Genomic DNA, 20477 nt, shown 5'->3' with positions numbered 1-20477 from the left:
CTGATGCTGGGAAAGGTTGGGGGCGGGAGGAGAAGGGGACGACGGAGAATGAGATGGCTGGATGGCATCACCGACTCTGTGGACATGAGTTTGAGTGTACTCCGGGAGTTGGTGATGGACAGGGAGGCCTGGCGTGCTGTGATTCATGGGGTCGCGGAGAGTCGGACACGACTGAGCGACTGAACTGAACTGAACTGAAGATTGTCTTAACTCCAATCTATGGTGTCAGCAGTATTCTTAGATACGTAAATCATTGACATATTGTGCCTTCCCTCAACACAGCTTATGAAACATTGTTTGAGGGTATGTTGATAACTTTGCATAAAATGATTGTTATATTTTCGGTAATGAATTTTTATTTTTGTGTTTTTAGGACATTCAGTCAGAAGAAGGCTGCTATTGAAAGAGAGTATGCACAGGTAAGCTTGCAAGTGAAGGTCCCCATCCTCTCATACTTCTTTGGCTTAAAGGCAGATATGGTTGTTGGAGAGAAGCATTGGTATCCCTGCATTCTCCTTTTCTTTGGCTCTCTCACTTTTTTCCTCCTTTTACTCCCATTTGAATCTTCAAATGAGGAGCTGAGTTGCTTCTTACTACAAAGAAGTTTATGAACATTCTGGGAGAAAATAATATTCACAATATTTTGAAGTATTTACAAGTATAAATAATAGTGAATAGATTTTGCAAGTATATATATTCTCAACTGTACATTTCATCCCTATGACTTGTTTATTTTGTAACTGAAAGTTTGCTCCATTTGATTTCTCTCACCTGTTCTACTTATCTGGTCACTTGTCTCATAAAAAGCTTTTTTGAATAATCCAGGTTTTTTTCTTCATGATTAGATTTAGGTTAAATTTTTAACAGAAATACTGCACAGGTGATGTTGAGCCTAATGAGGTCTTATGGTTTGTTGTGGTGACAGATAAACTAGAGCACATCATTGATATTGCCAATTTTCTAGCCTGATTGAATCTTTAACAATGATAGAGTATTTTATCATTTATCAGTTTTCAAGATTATCTCATGCCTTTTCTGTTTTTTCTTTTGTTTTTTCGCGCTAAAAAAATGAATATTTGTTATGTTAAAAAACATTTGCAAGGCATAATTAAATAAAAATTAAACATCTGAGAATGTTTTAATTTTAACTTACACATTTCAATTTAAATTATTAAATTTTTAAAAATGTCAAAGCTGGCGTATTCTTAGCTTTCATTTATACACATTTAAAAATCCACTGAAAATCAAAACATTTATCTTTGCTGTGGAAATTTCCTTTAGAGAGTCTGCTAGTTGTTAAATTGAAAGTATGTGGAACATTTATGCTGCCAACTATCTGATGGATAATATTTGATAATGACACTTCCTTTCTGGGACATTCCATAGTTTTGGCTATTATTTGTTGTTGGTACATCATCTGAACAGTCAAGACTATTTAAATATATTTAAAAGAAATGAAGTCATAATTTATGTGAACAACTTCTTTGAATTTTTAGTTTTCTTTATCAATTTTACCAATTTTAAATCAATCTTTTAAAATATGGTAGTTGTATTTTCGTTTCTTTTTTATAGTTAATATTCTTTTTTTCCATGTGCTATACAATAGGTCTTTGTTGGTTATCCATTTATAGCAGTGTATTTAATATTCTTTTAAGTATTTTAATATTTTGGTTCATCTCTGTCAGGAGCTTAGTCTTATGAATATTGATAATTTCCTTAGTTGAACTGTAGGTGAATGGGGAATCTATGCTCTATAAGGAATTACTCTAATTTTCTTAAATAAGTATTATTTTAAAATTAGTTTATTTTAAGATATACCACTTTTCATGTGTTGAGAAAATATTTTGAGTGCTCTTCCAGCTTCTGTGGATATGAGTGCCCAAAAAAGAAGAAAAAAAAATCCTAGCACTTACAGAACTTCTGTGGTCGTATATTAACTTCCAATTAAATGTAGTAAATTCTTTCTCTTCAGGGAGTTCCCTGGTGGTCCAGTGGTTAGGACTCTGCACTCTGTCAAGGGTTTGATTCCTGTTTGGAGAACTAAAATCCCATAGGCTGTGCAGTGCAGCCAAAAAGAATAATAATAAAATTTTAAAATAAAAAATAAAAAAATTCTCTTCAAAACAACTGATGTGGCATTATATTCAGTTGAAAAGAATGAAGTTATTACTTCATAGAAGTTATTACTTGTGGTATATGTTGTCATCGTTTACACAAAGAATTAATGCACCAAAAGTTTGAGTATTATTTGTGAGATTTAGAGATCATACAGATGAATTGTCCCAATAGAAAAATACGAAGGAAAAGAATTTAAGTGGGATTGATCAGATGACAGCAACTTGAAAAATAGTACCTCAAGTACATGCAGACTAAACTTGTAATACATTTTTAGGGGAATGTTAGAAAGAAAATAGTACTGTATATTCTTATTTACACTTGAAGGAATTTGAGCCCTGAATTTTTTCAGGTTTCTTGCTACTTTCAATTTCTTATAAGAATATTAATGTTTTATTTTTAAACATGGTTTGTGAAATTCATTTTGTAATTCTCCAGAAATAATAGATGTATGGCATATCTATTTATACAAATATTGCAAATGAATCTTTAAAAACACAGAAGCAATGTGAGTCATTAAACAGCATTAAGTATTAGGGTAAAATTTAGTCTGGCTTTTGACTACAGTTAGCTAACCACTGAGGTATTGGTAAAATTATTTGGAATACTCAAACTGAAGTTGCTAAAGGCGAGTTCTGTGTATTAATATACTTCCTGTAGTCTTTGGCAGAATGCTGCTAGTGAAGGAAGGATACAAAAGGTTACTGTGGCTGGAGAGAAAGAGCAGGAAAAGTTTGTGGGCTTTAAGGGCGGCTCCTCGTCTGAGGACAAACACAGAGCAAATACGGACACCCTGTCAAAAAGCCTGTGGTATCACAAAGTCGCACCTCAAGTGCAACTTTTGCTATTTTTATTCTTTTAAGAAAGAAATTTATGAAGAGTTGGGCATATTACCCACTATCCTGTGTGTGTGGCAGGGTTCTTTTTTGGTGAATTTCCTCACAGTAAAAGTTTCAAATGTAACTTAATTTAGCTGTGTACAGTTAGCTTTCTGACCATTGCTCTTAAAGAAGCATTGGTAAAGTTATTTAAAGCAGTGGACTATATACTTGGGAGTTTTCTATTTTGCTAACCTTGCCCTGTAGAGCAATAAAGATAACTATCTTGAGAAAAAGTTGAGAATTATTTTCTGTGTTCATGTTGATACTTATGTTTTAAAATTATTTTACTTTTGAACTCCTTAACTTATGCAACAATAATTAGAAATAAATTTTGGGAGAAAAGCATTCCTCAAAATACTTGATATACGTAGTTTGATTTTTAAAGTTTTAAGAACTATTAGGAGAAACAGTGGTAGATATGAGTAAATGTTAGTATTCTTAGGCTTGTAGATTTGCTATTATAGTTTTGTCTTTTTTTTAGAAACTTTGTTATATTTAGTTTTATTATCTTATTTGTTTTAATTTTAAGAACTTATTTAGCTCTGATCACACATATAATTGAGGATTTATATGCAGAATATACTTTTAAATTTTATTTTTAATTTTTTTGTTGAAGTATAATCAATTTTCAATATTTTATTAGTTTACCAGTGTACATACAGTATAGTGATTCAGTTTCTTGCATATTATATTCCATTATATGTTATTATAAGAAATTAGGTATAATTCCCTGTGCTGTACAGTAAATCCTTATTGCTTATCTACTTACGTAGTCTGTTAATTTTATACCCCTAATTTGTTGCTTCCTCCTTTCCTCTTCCCTTTTGTAACCACAGGTTTGTTTTCTATATCTTTGAGTCTCTTTTTGTTTTGCCTATACCTTGATTTATATTTTTAGATTCCACATATAGGTGATACCATATAGTATTTGTCTTTCTCTGTGTGATTCATTTCACAAAGCATTATATTCTCTAGGTGTGTCTACAGTGCTGCAAATGGAGGTATTTCATTCTTTTTTATGGTTGAGTTCATATTCCAGTGCATGTGCCACATGTGTGTATCTCATATCTTCTTAACCCAGTTGTTCCTTGATGGGCACTTGGGTTGCTTCCATGCTATCATGGCTGTTGTAAATGGTGCTGCTGTGAACATTGGGATGCATATATCTTTTCAAATTAGTGTTTTTATTTTTTCCTCATACAGATCCAGGAGTGGAATTGTTGGATCATATGGTAGTTCTATCTATAGTTTCTTGAGGAACCTCCATACTGTTTGTCATAGTGGCTATACCAATTTACATTCCCACCAACCATGACCATGTAGAAGGGTTCTCTTTTCTTTAATGGCTGGCTCCTTAAAGGGAAAAAGTGAAAAATGACAAGAGGGAAAACTGTCAAGTCTGAGAATGAGAAAGAAAAAGAATTGAAGAAAAGAAAATAGAACCTAAGGAAACTGTGTGATACTATCAAACAGACTGATTATACATTGTAGGAGTCCCAGAAGGAGAAGAGAAAAGGTTAGAACTAGGCTTTGAGTGGTGTTATATCATGTTTTGAACAGGGCATATTCCACTTAGTTTTTTTAGAAAAACCTTTTAGTAAGGATAGTGGATATAGCAGGACAATACACGATTTGCATTGTTAAAATAGGAATATTTTTGATATCATAAAATATAAATATTTTATAAAAATATCAAATATTTTTTTATTTCATAAATATAAAATATTTTTTATATCATTGTTTTCTTAGTTTTCTTTTTGTATAGGTTGTTGATATAAAGAAGCACAAGTGATTTTAGTACATCGATTTTTGTTTTCTTCAACTTTAATAAATTCATTTATTCTGATAGTTTTTTCTTTTAAATAGAGTCTTTAGCATTTTCTGCATATGGGATTAGGTATTTGTAAACAGATAATTTTGCTTTTTCCTTTCTGATTTGGATGCCTTTTCTTTAATTTTTCTTGCCTGATTGCTCTTACTAGTACTTCTAGCATTATGTAGAATAGAAGTGGCAAGAGTGGGCACCTTATGTAAGTTGTGTATATAACTTTTTAATCATGTTTTGGACTAGTAAGTTTTAAAGTCAAGAATCTAGTCAGTTTGATTTATAGGTGATTGATGGGCAAATTGTGATGATATCCAGTTATAACAATGTTACACTAATATGTTACATCTGAGATTATCTATTTAAAATTGAATATTGGTATATGTAGTATATATTATGTAATGCCTGATTTTCAGGGTCGTTTGTGCAGTAATATCCTCATTTCTTAATGCCAAGTTGCTATAGCATAAGCCTGACTGGTTTCATGACTTTAGAAAAAGTGTTGCAGAACTTTTAAAGAATGCAGAATTAGCAGTCCTGGCATCTCAGTGCCTCATGCCTCTCTTAGTTCACTGAAAGGCTGAGGTATTCTCATTCCTGGTATTACTGTGGGGGTGCAATACATTACGTGGGAAGCTCTGATTTAGAGCTAGTAGATATGAAGCATACTCTCCTTTAGAGCCTCAAAAAGAAACCAAGGCTGCTGACGCCTTTATTTCAGACTTCTAGTCAGCAGAATTCTGGGAGAATACATTTCTTAAAAAAAAAAGATTATTTTTTTATTTATTTGACTGTGCTGGGTCTTCATTGTTTGGGCTTTCTCTGGTTGTGGCAAGTAGGGACTACTCTCTAGTTGTGATGCGTGCGCTTCTCGCTTCAGTGGCTTCTCTTGTTGCGGAGCATGGGCTCGAGAGCATTCAGGCTTCAATAGTTGCAGGTCCTGGGCTTTAGATTAGAGGCTCAGTAGTTATGGTGCATGAGCTTAGTTGTTTTGTGTTGTGTGGGATCTTTCTGGACCAGGGATCAAATTGGTCCATGTCTTTGGTATTGGCGGGCGGTTTCTTTACCACTGAGCCACCAGGGAAGCTCTATTTCTCTTTTAAGCCACCTAGTTTATGATACTTTGTTACAGCAGCTCTTGGAAATGAATATAGTAACCAACAATAATTTTCTTATTCTGGTATTAATTTGAGTAGCTACATGATATACATGTTTTGATGTAGCTACATGTATAAATATGATTGAAAAGAGGATCTTTTCCGTCCTAACTTATGATAACCATAGTTTTTGGAATACTAAGTATATGCTAGTACTCTGGCCTGGAAAGTCCCATGGACGGGGGAGCCTGGTAGGCTGCAGTCCATGGGATCACTAAGAGTCAGACACGACTGAGCGACTTCCCTTTCACTTTTCACTTTCATGCACTGGAGAAGGAAATGGCAACCCACTCCAGTGTTCTTGCCTGGAGAATCCCAGGGAAGGGAGAGCCTGGGGGGCTGCCGTCTATGGGGTCGCACAGAGTTGGACACGACTGAAGTGATTTAGCAGCAGCAGCAGCAGCAGCAGATATCATTATTTTATTTAAATTCTTAAACACTGTAAGATATTTGTTTCTTGTACTTTAAAAGTAAGTCACCAAGACTCAGAAAGGGGAACCCTCACGCAATGTGAATGTTGGTGTCTGACCAAAAGCCTATGTTTTCTTTCCTCTCTCACTGTTTCTTTATGTACTAACAGAGGTCAGTTTCTGTTGGTAGCAGTAGCTAGTATTTATAGATTTTCTTCTTTAACTCACAGTTTATGTTTGTATAATTTACACAGATAAAGAATGATGGTCTCTTAAATGTGCCTTTTCCTAAAGTTCTGAGTTCTATATAATTTTTGTATTTGTTTGCATTTTTTATTTTCAGCCAAAGGCCAGAATATAGAAATAAATTATATCATTCTGTTCATCTGGGATCACTGAATAACTAAAACCATTAAGTACCAAAAATTTCTCATGGAAGTTCCGAAAACTTTAGAGTTACCTCTAGAGAATCAGAATGATTACAATATCCATTCTTGTTTATTAGCTGCTGCTGCTGCTGCTAAGTCACTGCAGTCGTGTCCGACTCTGTGTGACCCCATAGAGGGAAGCCCACCAGGCTCCTCCGTCCCTGGGATTCTCCAGGCAAGAACACTGTAAATCATTCAGAACAAATGGCTAGTGATCGATTTTATTTAAGAGAGCCCCCCAAATGGAGTGACTGCTAATAAAGATGAATGTAATTGATAGAGTATCATCTATCCCATTTATGATAACTGGTTATAGAGAAAATCAGACCTTTAAAGTATCTTCAGTGGAAGAAGACGACATGGTCTTGAACATGATGGTTTTGTGTTCATGTTTGATGATAGATGTTTTTGGAGGGGGACTTGTGACACTGCTGAATAAATATTGAAACACTGCAGGGATCCAATGCATATTTGTGCAGCGTCTTCATTCAGTCCCTTTGCAAATAGTATTTATTAACAGTGTAGTTTGGCTAACATTGAAGACCTACCATGTGGCGGCTGTTCTTAGGTGGTAAGAATGTCCTTAATAACATTAGAATATTTCCTTTTCGAAGTGAAGTGAAAATTTGTATGGGTAATGGAAAATAACATTTTAATTGACCTCGTTGTTCTTCAGTTGCTAAGTCGTGCCTGATTCTTTGTGACCTATTGACTGTCCTTCACTGGAACTTTGCAAATATACAAGTAGAGTTTTTAAAAATGGTATATATAAGTAGTTAATTTGATATTATATATAGTTTAAACTTTGGTAATAAAGGAGGAGCATGTATTCTAGGATATTAAAAATCTTAGAGAAGAGACGCAGTCTCTGTAAAATAAAATATTTTTATTAATTTGTAGTTATTAGCAGGAATAGGAGAAGGCAATGGCAAGCCACTCCAGTACTCTTGCCTAGAAAATCCCATGGATGGAGGAGCCTGGTAGGCTGCAGTCCGTGGGCTCGCTAACGGTCAGACACGACTGAGCGACTTCACTTTCACTTTTCACTTTCACACATTGGAGAAGGAAATGGCAACCCACTCCAGTGTTCTTGCCTGGAGAATCCCAGGGATGGGGGACCCTGGTGGGCTTCTGTCTATGGGGTCACACAGAGTCGGACACGACTGAAGTGACGCAGCAGCAGCAGGAATAACATAGCACTGTTTCTTTGTGATGGAATTGAATTGTTACATTCTTCATAAAAGTAAAAAGGACGTGGTTACTGTCTTTGAGTTAAGTCTTAATCTAATGGAGAAATAGATCCATAAACAAATGAAACTAGCTCATCTAGTTTTGTGTAAGAGAATCATTATCCATTGTTAAATAAATGCATGTCTAGGAAGCATCACTACGAACAAAGCTAGCGGAAGTGATGGAATTCCAGTTGAGCTATTTCAAATCCTAAAAGATGATGCTGTGAAAGTGCTGCACTCAATATGCCAGCAAATTTGGGAAACTCAGCAGAGTGGCCACAGGACTGGAAAAGGTCAGTTTTCATTCCCATCCCACAGAAAGGCAATGCCAAAGAATGCTCAAACTACGCACAGTTGCACTCATCTCACATGGTAGTAAAGTGATGTTTAAAATTCTCCAGTCCAGGCTTCAGCAATACGTGAACCATGAACTTCCAGATGTTCAAGCTGGCTTTAGAAAAGGCAGAGGAACCAGAGATCAAATTGCCAACATCTGCTGGATCATGGAGAAAGCAAGAGAGTTCCAGAAAAACATCTATTTCTGCTTTATTGACTATGCCAAAGCCTTTGACTGTGCGGATCACAATAAACTGTGGAAAATTCTGAAAGAGATGGGAATGCCAAACCACCTGATCTGCCTCTTGAGAAACCTGTATGCAGGTCAGGAAGCAACAGTTAGAACTGGACATGTAACAACAGACTGGTTCCAAATAGGAAAAGGAGTGCGTCAAGGCTGTATATTGCCACCCTGCTTATGTCACTTATATGCAGAGTACATCATGAGAAACACTGGGTTTGATGAAGCACAAGCTGGAATCAAGATTTCTGGGAGAAATATCAATAACCCCAGATATGCAGATGACATCATTCTTATGGCAGAAAGTGAAGAAGAATAAAGAGCCTCTTGATGAAAGTGAAAGAGGAGAGTGAAAAAGTTGCCTTAAAGCTCAACATTCAGAAAATTAAGATCATGGCATCCAGTCCCATCACTTCATGGAAAATATATGGGGAAACAGTGACTGACTTTATTTTTCTGTGCTCCAGAATCATGCAGATGGTGACTGCAGCCATGAAGTTAAAAGACGCTTACTCCTTGGAAGGAAAGTTATGACCGACCTAGACAGCATATTAAAAATCTGAGACATTACTTTGCCAACCAAAGTCCGTCTAGTCAAGGCTATGGTTTATCCAGTGGTCATGTATGGATGTGAGAGTTGGACTGTAAAGAAAGCTGAGCGCAGAAGAATTGATGCTTTTGAATTGTGGTGTTGGAGAAGACTCTTGAGAGTCCCTTGGACTGCAAGGAGATCCAGCCAGTCCATCCTAAAGGAGATCAGTCCTGGGTATTCATTGGAAGGACTGATGTTGAAGCTGAAACTGCAATACTTTGGCCACCTGATGCGAAGAGCTGACTCACTGGAAAAGACCCTGATGCTGGGAAAGATTGAGGGCAGGAAGAGAAGGGGACGACAGAGGATAAGATGGTTGGATGGCATCACTGAGTCAGTGGACATGGGTTTGGGTGAACTCTGGGAGTTGGTGATGGATAGGGAGGCTTGGCGTGCTGTGGTTCATGGAGTCGCAAAGAGTTGGACACAACTGAGCAACTGAACTGAACTGAGTGCTCCTCAGGAGAGCACTGCTTCATAGTATTGCCCACGTGAGAGATGTTTTTGCACTTTAAATCACCTGTTCAGTTGAGTTTGAATTTGAAATTCATATCTGAAATCACTTTTTATCTTTTCTCTTAATGTGCTTGTTATGTCTTTTATGATCAGCAGTCACATAGGTCTCTTGTTTGTTGTATCTCAACATCAGTTGTTTTGTAGTAAGTAGGATTGTCTGTCTCTTTGATGAATTCTCTACAACCTGTAGAGTGGCTTCTGGATAAGCAGCATAGGCTTATTTTAAATCTGCTGGTCCCAAAGAATGTAAAAATTTGGTGAAACTCCATCCAATCTTTTAATGTAATGTATGAGTAAAAATAATGAACAGGAATTTGATTTTAATTTAAGTTTAAATTTAAACTGCTGTTACTCTAACATAAATTGTTGCTCTTTCTAATTCTCTAAGTTGGTTTGCTTTATGGATTTTCTGAGAAAGCAGGAAGTGACCTAATGCTTTTGCTTTAAAAGAAGAAACCATAACACTGTCCAGGAAATACTCACACCTCACTTCCTTACCTAGAGAGTCCTTGAATACAGGATTATATTTCCCTTGTGATTTATGTCTAGTACTTAGTACAATATTTGGCACATCATAACATTTGATAATATTTGATGGATGAAATGAAGAATGCTTTTTTCATGTGTGCTATGAAAATTCCAATTCTGAATAGGAATGAATAAAATGTTAATCTTAAGCCAAAAAGGTGATATTGCTAGAAGGAGATAAAAGCATATCTTGTGACCATTAATTGATAGCCACAAGTGGCTTGTGTAATGTAAATTTCTCCTTTATATTCTCAGAAATCAATCATTTAATGAAGTTTATATTTAAATAGTTTGCAGAAACTTTATTTCTCATAGTTGGATTAAACTCTTACATCCACTTAATGACATTTGCATTCAATTTTTAAAATATTGTATGTATATAATTTAGCAGAATTATACTCTTAGTCTTCACAAACTAATAAATGTAAACTAAACATTGATTCAAGGGGTATTCACTTGTATTGAATTGCTATTAATGTTGTTAACTAACTTTAAAGAGCGTATATTAAAATAATTTTATTTATTTATTTATGACTGCAGTGGGTCTTAGTTTCAGCATGTGGGATCTTTAATTGTGGCGCGGGCTTTTTGTTGTGGTGCTTGAACTCCAGAGTGTGCAGACTTAGTAGTTGTGGTGCATAGTATTTGCAGTGCACAGGCTCAGTTTCCACTAACCAGGGATTGAACCTGTGTTCCCTGCATTAGACGGCATATTCTTTACCTCTGGACCACCAGGGAAGTCTCCAAATAATAATTTTTAGTGACTTAAACCTTAGGACTCGATGAATTGTTAAATATAAGCAAGTGGTTTCTTAAATCATTTTTTTCAGGGTATCTACAAAGATAAATAAAACTTGATTCTTTATCCTCAGAGGATTTAGTCATGTAGGATAAAGCAGATATGAGAATGAATACATAGTATAAAGCATAGAGAATAAATAGTAGAAGGCAAAATCAAGTAGTTTCTAAATCACAGTTGTATTTAGCAAGATTATAAAGAGAAGCAATACATATAATAGTGAATGATAAGAGACGACTGTGGCTAAGGCATTGACTATCAATTACTTTTTGAATAAGACATGCCAGTTCTTAAACTGAGGCCCTCTTTGTCCAGTTTGGCTCAGTTCTTAAGCACTGGGGTCCATTTTCAATGCTTGAATCTTGACTATTTGCTCAATATGTTTCTCTGGAGAATAAGAATTTTCTAAATGAAGAGTATAACTTGATGGTTAAGAATATGATGTGAATCCTAAGTCTGTCACTTACTTAGCTGTATAACTGTGGTTGGTTTACTTAACCACTCTGTTCTTCAGATTACCAATCTATAAAAATAGTATGATGATGATAATAATAATACCATATAGAGTAGTCATTTGTCTTTATTTCGTATTAGAGTATGCATTTTCATGGATAGACACTTCATAGCAGAATAAATGACCGGAGAGTCTAAGATAAACAAGATGACAGCGCATGTGAATCTATGTTTGTGCGTGCACACACTCACATAGATTAAGAATCCAATTGTAGTGAAGTGAGATTAGAACTATACTTAAAGTAAGGGCAGGGAAACTGAGCATTTTTGTTATTGCTGTTGTTCAGTTGCTTGGTCATGTCCGGCTCTTTGCAACCCTATGGACTGCAGCGCACCAGGCTTCACTGTTCTTTACTATCTCCCAGAGTTTGCTCAAACTCACATCCATTGAGTCGGTAATGCGATCCAACCATCTTGTCCTCTGTTGTCCCCGTCTCCTCATGCCCTCAGTCTTTTCCAGTGTTAGGGTCTTTTCCAATGAGTCAGTTCTTCACGTCAGATGGCCAAAGTATTGGAGCTTCAGCTTTTCAGTCCTTCCAGTGAATATTCAGGTTGATTTCCTTTATGATTGACTGGTTTGATCTCCTTGCTGTCCATGAAACTCTTAGGAGTCTTCTCCATCACCACAATTTGAAAGCATCAATTCTTTGGCACTCAGCCTTCTTTATGGTCTAGCTCTCACATTTGTACATGACTTTTGGAAAAACCATAGCTTTGACGAGCATTTTAGAACAATATAGGATTTTTAATATATCCCAGGTTTCAGGGAGAGAGTATCCGCTTTTTGCTTTTTTAAGAGAACATTGATGTTTAGGTCAGAAACAGTGCTGGAATTCTGAGCGATCTAAAGCCTGGATGCTAGTTACCTAAGTACCTTCTCTGATTTTTTAAAATATTTTCTCTGACTCCTTAAAAATGATTAGTGCAAACTGAATGAGACCCCCCTTTTCTTCTATTTAATTTTCCATTGTGTGCTGTTAACTAGTTCTCTATTTCTGTTTTTAATTCAAATAATTTAATTTGTACTTGTGAAGCAAGTACAAATTTAATTTGTACTTGTGCTTCCTTCCAAATTCTTTCTTTGCAACCACGTATATTGTAGTCACTAAATTTTTCAACTGTTGTCATATTGAAAGGATGTTAAAATGTTAATATGCTTAATTTTGTTCCCTTTTATTATTAATACATCTAAACATGCAGCAAAGTTGAAGAATATAACAGTTAACACCCATATACCCACCTACCATTTAGTATACTTGCTATATATAGCAAGTATATATACACCCTACCATTTAGGATACGTGCTTTATCACATATCTATCCATATTTTGGTCTTTCTTTCATTTAGTATTCCATTTTATTTTTGATGTGTTTCAAAGTAAATGCGGACATCAGGATTCTTCCCTCTAAATTCCTCAACTAAACTTTGTTTTTAAAAGATCTGTTTTTCCCCTTTTTTATTTCATTCAGCACTGATGTTTTAATACTTTTCATTTTCTATTTATTTGCTTTCTTCTGTTTTATTTTTATATTTTGGCTATGACTGCACTGGATCTTCACTGCTGTGCATGGTCTTTCTCTGGTTGCCGCTGGCAGGGGCTACTCTGTTGTGGTGCATGGGCTTCTCCTTGCAGTGGCTTCTCTTTCTGCAGAGCACAGGATCTAGCTGTGTGTGGGTTTCAGTAGTTGCATCACTCAGGCTCAGTTGTTTCAGCATGTGGGCTCAGTACTTGTGGTGCATGGACTTAGTTGCTCTACAAAATGTGGTATCTTCCCAGACCAGGGATGGAATCCATGTCCCCAACGTTGGCAGGCGATTCTTATCCTCTGTACACCAAGGAAGAAGTCCCATTCTCCATTTTTAATATAGAGAACAGGTTGGCAAGCTACAGTCATCTGCCTTGACACCTGCTTTTGTAAATAAAGTTTTATTGGACCATAGTCAGTGCCCATTTGTTAACGTTATCTGTGGCTGCTTTCTTGCTGCACTGGCAGAGTTGACACAGGGATCATATGGCCTGCAAAGCCAAGAATGTTTACTCTCTGCCCTTTACAGAAAAAATCTGCAACCACTCATACAGAGGCCATGAAACTTCTTTCTAAATTCATTGATAGTAATTTTGTCAATCAAGGCATTCATCTTCTAGTTAGAAAGTTCCTATTTATGTTGAGCAAAAATCTTTTCCAGGTAATCTTCTTGGATGCATGACAGTCTTTTGGGAATTTGAAGACTGTTTGTATGCTTGCTGTCATCTCTTTCTGCAAGTCTGTGCACCACTCCTAGTCTTCCCAGTCGTAAAATATAGTACTTCATTCAGTTCACACTTGAATGACCTCATTTTAAACCTTTCATGTATCTTGTTTCCTGTCATTATTCCTCAGACATTGATACTCAGATCAGAATCCAGTTTATTAATCCTATGGGTGTTATTGGCTCAGAGCAGTCTGTTTCTTCTATATTTTTATTAAGTTTTACTATTCATTTCTTATGTACTGTTCACCCAGTGATGTTATTACTGTTAATATGGGCTAAGATGCATTATCCTTAGAGCTAGCTATATTATATTAATGACTTTTATTGAACTTAAATTCAAAACCACTAAGTCTTTTACATATCTTACTGTTATAGCAGATCTTCTCCATTCTTTTCTGAACCCACAGCAGAACTTTTACCTTTGTGAGAGTCCACTGTATCGACATAGCTGACTTTGCCAGTTTTATTGAGAAGTTTTTGCATCTTGAGTCTGTCATTCTTATGTTTTCTATTTTTCTTAGCTGTCCTGTGAGAATTTAAAAGTAGTTCATCATCACCTTGCTGTATTTGCACAATTGTTATTGAACACAAGTGAAATTTTTGTGGGAGTTTCTGTTAGAACTTATGGTAAATTGAATAATTTCTCAGCAAATAATCCTCTCCCGTCCTTTTCCTTGGGCTGATATATTCATCTCTGATTCACTGACTTTGAACTTGATCATATGGCTTCCTTGAGCTAATAGAATGGAGATGGAAGCGGCAGCAGGCAATTTTTAAGATGAGGCTTTAGGAGCCCTGCAAAGTTTCTTTTAGCTCTCTTGCACTTCACCCATTTCCAACAAGAAAAAAAAAAATTGCCTCAGCTAATTACTGCCCCTTTGGATTGGGTTCCAAAATAAAAGATAAGTGAAGAAGAACTGAACTTGATTCACAAACCTAAAGCAGAGATGCTCCAGCCAAATCTGAGTTCATAAGAAATTTGTGTTTAATACCTGTAAGCCATTGGCATATTTGGAGTTGTTTGTTATGCCGCATTAATTTACCAATAGCTGATCCTTATATGGTTAAGCAAGCCATTCTGTTTGTAGGGAATCAACTCTGAAATGCCTATGACTTGTAAATAGCAAAGTGATACTAGACCATCTTGAACCCTGGGTGAAAGGAGATCAGAGGTAAATTTTGTGCTAAGATGCATGTCCATGGCAGGAGATAAGAGATCCTCTGAGGAAAGGGACTATAATTACTAAATTATACAGGATACACAGATATATGCCACTGCTCTGGCTTGTGTCTCAAATGCTTTGGGTCATTTCCTTACGTCTTTGCAGTTTGATTTGCTACCATTGTTTGGTTTTTCTACTTTTTTCTATTCTGTTTTCCTATTCTTCCTCTTGTTCTGTGACGTTTTATCACTTTTGGAAATAGTTTGTGTTTTCACAGACTAAAGTAGTATGTAAAGAAATAACAGAATAAGACCATTGGAGTTCTAGTTCTGGCTCTACCATTTGTTAACACAATCACTCCAAATAAGTTACTTAAACCATTTCCTCCTCTTCATAGTGGGGTTAATAAATAACTCACAGTTGCTGCTAAGCTGAAATGAAATGACAGAGTCATTGGCTCAGCATCATTTGTATATAGTCATTTGGGAAATACTTATTGAGTGAACTCTGAGGAATACAGTGCTTTGCACATTATAAAAAAAATCAATACATTTTATGGCATTTTGATAATCGTAGTCCTAGAAAGTACTTGTTAGTATCATATTGATGCCAAGTGAAAAGAAAAAAGAATTCAACTTCTATCTGTGGAAAAAAGAAGATAAATATTTGCTGCTAGAAATCATGGATCAGTTTTATAGATGTGTTTTATGTTACATCATGGCTTAATACTTTATTTCAGGACTTTTTACAGTATCCTTGAAAGTGAATAGGTATTGTCAATAGCTGTTGTCTTGTTTTTGTTTTATTTATTTATTTTTTTAATTTTGGCTGTGCTGTGTCTTCATTGCTGTGTGCAGGCTTTCTCTAGTTGAGGCGAGCGGGGACTACTCTTTGTTGCAATGCTCGGACTTCTCACTGTAGTGACTTCTCTTGAAGTACAGAGGCTCTAGGCATGGGTTTTAGTGGTTGTGGTGCATGGGCTTAGTTGCTCCACAGCATGTGGAATCTTCCCAATCAGGGATCAAACCCATGTCCCCTGTGTTGTCAGGCAGATTTTTATCCACTATACCACTAGGTGGTATTTTTTGTTCTATCTGAAGAACAGATATAAAGAAATAAAACTGCCTTTATTCATATAGTTCTGTCTTTATTCATATAGTTACTCTTTATTCATATAGTTCTATCTATATGAATCCAAGGCAGAATATGAGATTGTTTATGCTCTGTTCCCTCTTCTAGTTTACATTTATTCAGAATATAAATTCAAGTATATATCATGCCACTGAGTATTATAAATGATCATATTCTTTTCGTATAACCTTGGATAAGGTCAGTAAAAACAATGAGGCGGACAGCTTTTCTCTCCTATTATTTGGGCGTCTGTCAGACATTTTGACTGGTTCATAGGAATCTTTCTTTTTTAATTTAAAAATTACTTGTGATTTTAACAATTTACATATTACAGAGGTACATACACTAAAATCAATTATTTTCTTTAGTTTCTTTTCAAATTCACCTCCTTTTGTTTGGCGTGAGTCTTTTCTTGCACAGGGGAGGTATTGATGGGCCAGACCTGAATGTGGCTTGCATTATTTCTTTCCACTTTCCATTTGCCAAAACTTAGTCAGAAGGTCATATCTAATTTAAGAGGGGTCTGGAAAAATCTCATCTGTGTGTATGCCTTGAAGGAGGGGAAAACATGGATACCAGTAAAACTAGCAGTCTCTGACATGTTTGATTTTAAAATTCAGAAATAGACAAAATAATATTTTCAGAATAAAAAATACTATCTATACTGTGTACTGTTGAGTCAGTGTTTTAAGAGAACAATAATAATTGTATGTAATTTAACTGATTAATTCCTTTAGTTACACAAATGGTCAATGGGTATGGTAACCCAATAAGAAGGAACAATGAAAGAAATAGAAATTTTAAGTGATATATTTTAAAATATTGGCAGGTTGCCCAGAAAAGTAGATGGAGAGTGATAAGTATTTGCTTATGAAAGCTAATAATATTTGCATTCACTACTAACTAGAGGCTTTTAATGATTTAATCTATGATGCAAAGAGTTTTGTCCTATACCTAATAGAAATCTTGTGTATGTTTCATTAGATTTATAACTGAGTATTTCATTTTTTAAATGATTATGTAAACGGTATTATGATTTTAAGTTCCACTTTTCATTGCTGGTTTGTAAGAAAGTAAATGACTCTTGTGTATTAACTTTGTATCCTGTAACCTTACTGTGATTATGTCATTAGTTCTGGATGGTTTTTTGTTGTTGATACTTTACGATTTTCTGCTTAGATGATCATGTCATCTGCAAACAAAAGGCAGTTTTATTTCTTCCTTTCTAATTTGTATACCTTTTATTTATTTTCCTTGTCTTATTACATTAGCTAGTATTTCTAGTATGATGTCAAAAGGAGTAGTGAGAGGGGACACCCTTGCCTTGTTATCTTAGCAGGAAAGCTTCAAATTACCCACCAGAAAACTAAGATCATGGCATCTGGTCCCATCACTTCATGGGAAATAGATGGGGAAGCAGTGGAAACAGTGTCGGACTTTATTTTTTTGGGCTCCAAAATCACTGCAGATACTGATTGCAGCCATGAAATTAAAAGACGCTTACTCCTTGGAAGGAAAGTTATGACCAACCTAGACAGCATATTGAAAAGCAGAGACATTACTTTGCCAACCAGGGTCCGTCTAGTCAAGGCTATGGTTTTTCCCGTGGTCATGTATGGATGTGAGAGTTGGACTGTGAAGAAAGCTGATTGCCGAAGAATTGATGCTTTTGAACTGTGGTGTTGGAGAAGACCCTTGAAAATCCCTTGGACTGCAAGGAGATCCAACCAATCCATTCTAAAGGAGATCAGTCCTGGGTATTCATTGGAAGGACTGATGCTAAAGCTGAAACTCCAATACTTTGGCCACCTCATGCAAAGTGGCCTCCACATGGAAAAGACTCTGATGCTGGGAGGGATTGGGGGCAGGAGGAGAAGGGGATGACAGAGAATGAGATGGCTGGATGGCATCACTGACTCGATGGACATGAGTTTGAGTGAACTCCAGGAGTTGGTGATGGACAGGGAGGCCTGGCATGCTATGATTTATGGGGTCACAAAGAGTCGGACATGACTGAGCGACTGAACTGAACTGATATAATTTCTTCCTTAAGTGTTTGGTGGAATTCACCAGTGAACCCATCTGGACCTGATGCTTTCTTTTTTGGAAAGTTATTATTGATTCAGCATCTTTAATCACTTGAACATCAATGATTTAACTGTACCAATTAAAAGACTGGATCAACAAATAAAACCCAACAATATGTTGTTGACAACAAATGTATTTTATATATATGTTTGTATATATGTGTGTGTGTGTGTGTGTGTGTATTCAGGGGAGGCCTATTCGTATTATTTCTTTCTTCTTGTGTGAGTTTTGGGCCAAATTGTGTCATTCAAGGAATTAGTCCGTTTCTTCTAGGTTATTGAATTTATGGGCATAGAGTTACTCCTAGTATTCCTTTATTATCCTTTTTATGTCCATAGGATCTGTAGTGATACTCCCATCTTTTGTGACTTATATAAGTAGTTTATATCCTGTCTCTTTTTTTCTTAACCTGGCTAGAAGCTTATCAGTTTAATTGATTTTTTTTCAAAGAGCCAGCTTTTAGTTTTATTGATATACTCTGTTGGCTTCCTGTTTTCAATCTCACTGATTTCTTTTCTAAGTCTTATTATTATTTCTTTTGTTGTACTTCCTTTGAATTTAATTTACTATTTTTCCCCCTAGTTTTTTGAGGTAAAACGTAGATTATTGATTTTAGATATTCTTTTTATTTATTTTATTGAAATAAAATAATTGATTTATTTGACTTAAATGTTGTGTTAATTTCTGCTGTACTGCAGAGTGATTCAGTTATACATATATATACATTCTTTTTCATATTTTTCCATTGTGGTTTATCACAGGATATTGAATATAGTTCCCTGTGCTGTATATAGTAGGACCTTGTTGTTTGTTCATACTATATATAATAGTTTGCATCTGCTAATCCAAAATTCACAATTCATCCCTTCAACCCCCACCCCCACCCCGGGAACCAGAAGTCTGTTCTCTGTGTCTGTGAATCTGTTTGTGTTTCGTAGATAAATTCATATTATCGTATTTTAGATTCCACATATAAATGATGTCATATGATATTTTTTCATTTTCTGACTTAACTCACTTAGTATGGTATTCCATCCTAAAACATGTGGAAATTAAATAACACACTTCTAGGTAATACATGGGTCAAAGAAGAACCTCAGGAGAAATCTCAAGAGAAATGTTAAAATATGTTAAACTAAATGAAAATGTAAACAACTGATCGAAATTTGTGGGATACAATGATAACAGAGTTTAAAGGGTGTATTTATAGTATTAAATGCATAACATATCACTGGGGTCTGAAGGCAGTCAGTCATTGTGTGATTTCTGGTCTTTAAAATATTATACGTTATGTTTTATGGTCTATCGTGTGATCTGTCTTGGTGAATCTTCCATGTGAACATGAGAAGAATGTGTATTCTACTATTCTTGTATGAAATAGTTTGTAGATGTCAGTTATTCGATTGATGGTGTTATTGAGTTCCACTGTGTCCTTCTTGATATTCTGCCTGCTGGATTCCATTTCCAACAGAGGGGTGCTGGGGTCTCCAAATATGATCGTGGATGTATCAAAAAACAAACTTGCAGTTCTTTTTTTTTTTTTTAATTTATTTATTTTAACGGAGGCTAAAAAGCAGAGACATTACTTTGCCAACAAAGGTCCGTCCAGTCAAGGCTATGGATTTTCCAGTAGTCATGTATGGATGTGAGAGTTGGACTATAAAGAAAGCTGAGCGCAAATGAATTGATGCTTTTGAACTGTGGTATTGGAGAAGACTCTTGAGAGTCCCTTGGACTGCAAGGAGATCCAACCAGTCCATCCTAAAGGAGATCAGTCCTGGGTGTTCATTGGAAGGACTGATGTTGAAGCTGAAACTCCAGTACTTTGGCCACTTGATGCAAAGAGCTGACTCATTGGAAAAGACCCTGATGCTGGGAAAGATTGAGGGCAGGAGGAGAAGGGGATGACAGAGGATGAGATGGTTGGATGGCATCACCAACTCAATGGACATGAGTTTGGGTAAACTTTGGGAGTTCGTGATGGATGGGGAGGCCTGGCGTGCTGCGGTCCATGGGGTGGCAAAGAGTCGGACACGACTGAGTGATTGAACTGAATTACTTTACAGTATTGTGGTGGGTTTTGCCATACATCGACATGCATCAGCCATGGGTCTACTTGTGTCCCACCGTCCTGAACCTCTTCTTGCAGTTCTACTAGTTTTTGTCTCACATGGTTTAGTGCTCTGTTGTTAGTCATATGCATATTAAACATTGTTATGTCTTTATGAAGAACTGACCCTCTTATCATTAATGCCCTTACTTATACCT

General features: G+C 35.9%; 1 protein-coding gene across 1 annotated transcript in view; it reads left to right on the top strand.

The window, feature by feature from the left end:
* The window catches only part of FCHSD2 (FCH and double SH3 domains 2), a 249661-nt gene that overhangs the window by 39146 nt on the left and 190038 nt on the right, over window positions 1-20477 (top strand). The window contains exon 3 of the mRNA XM_055423620.2: window positions 374-419. Coding sequence (XP_055279595.2) covers window positions 374-419 — 46 coding nt within the window. The remainder of the gene's footprint in view (window positions 1-373; window positions 420-20477) is intronic.

This window comes from Moschus berezovskii, chromosome 14, assembly GCF_049115385.1.
Source record: "Moschus berezovskii isolate FMDL1 chromosome 14, NW_MosBer_1.0, whole genome shotgun sequence".
NCBI lineage: Eukaryota > Metazoa > Chordata > Mammalia > Artiodactyla > Moschidae > Moschus > Moschus berezovskii.
Note: the sequence above shows the minus strand (reverse complement) of the source record. Positions and strands in the feature narration are given on the sequence as shown.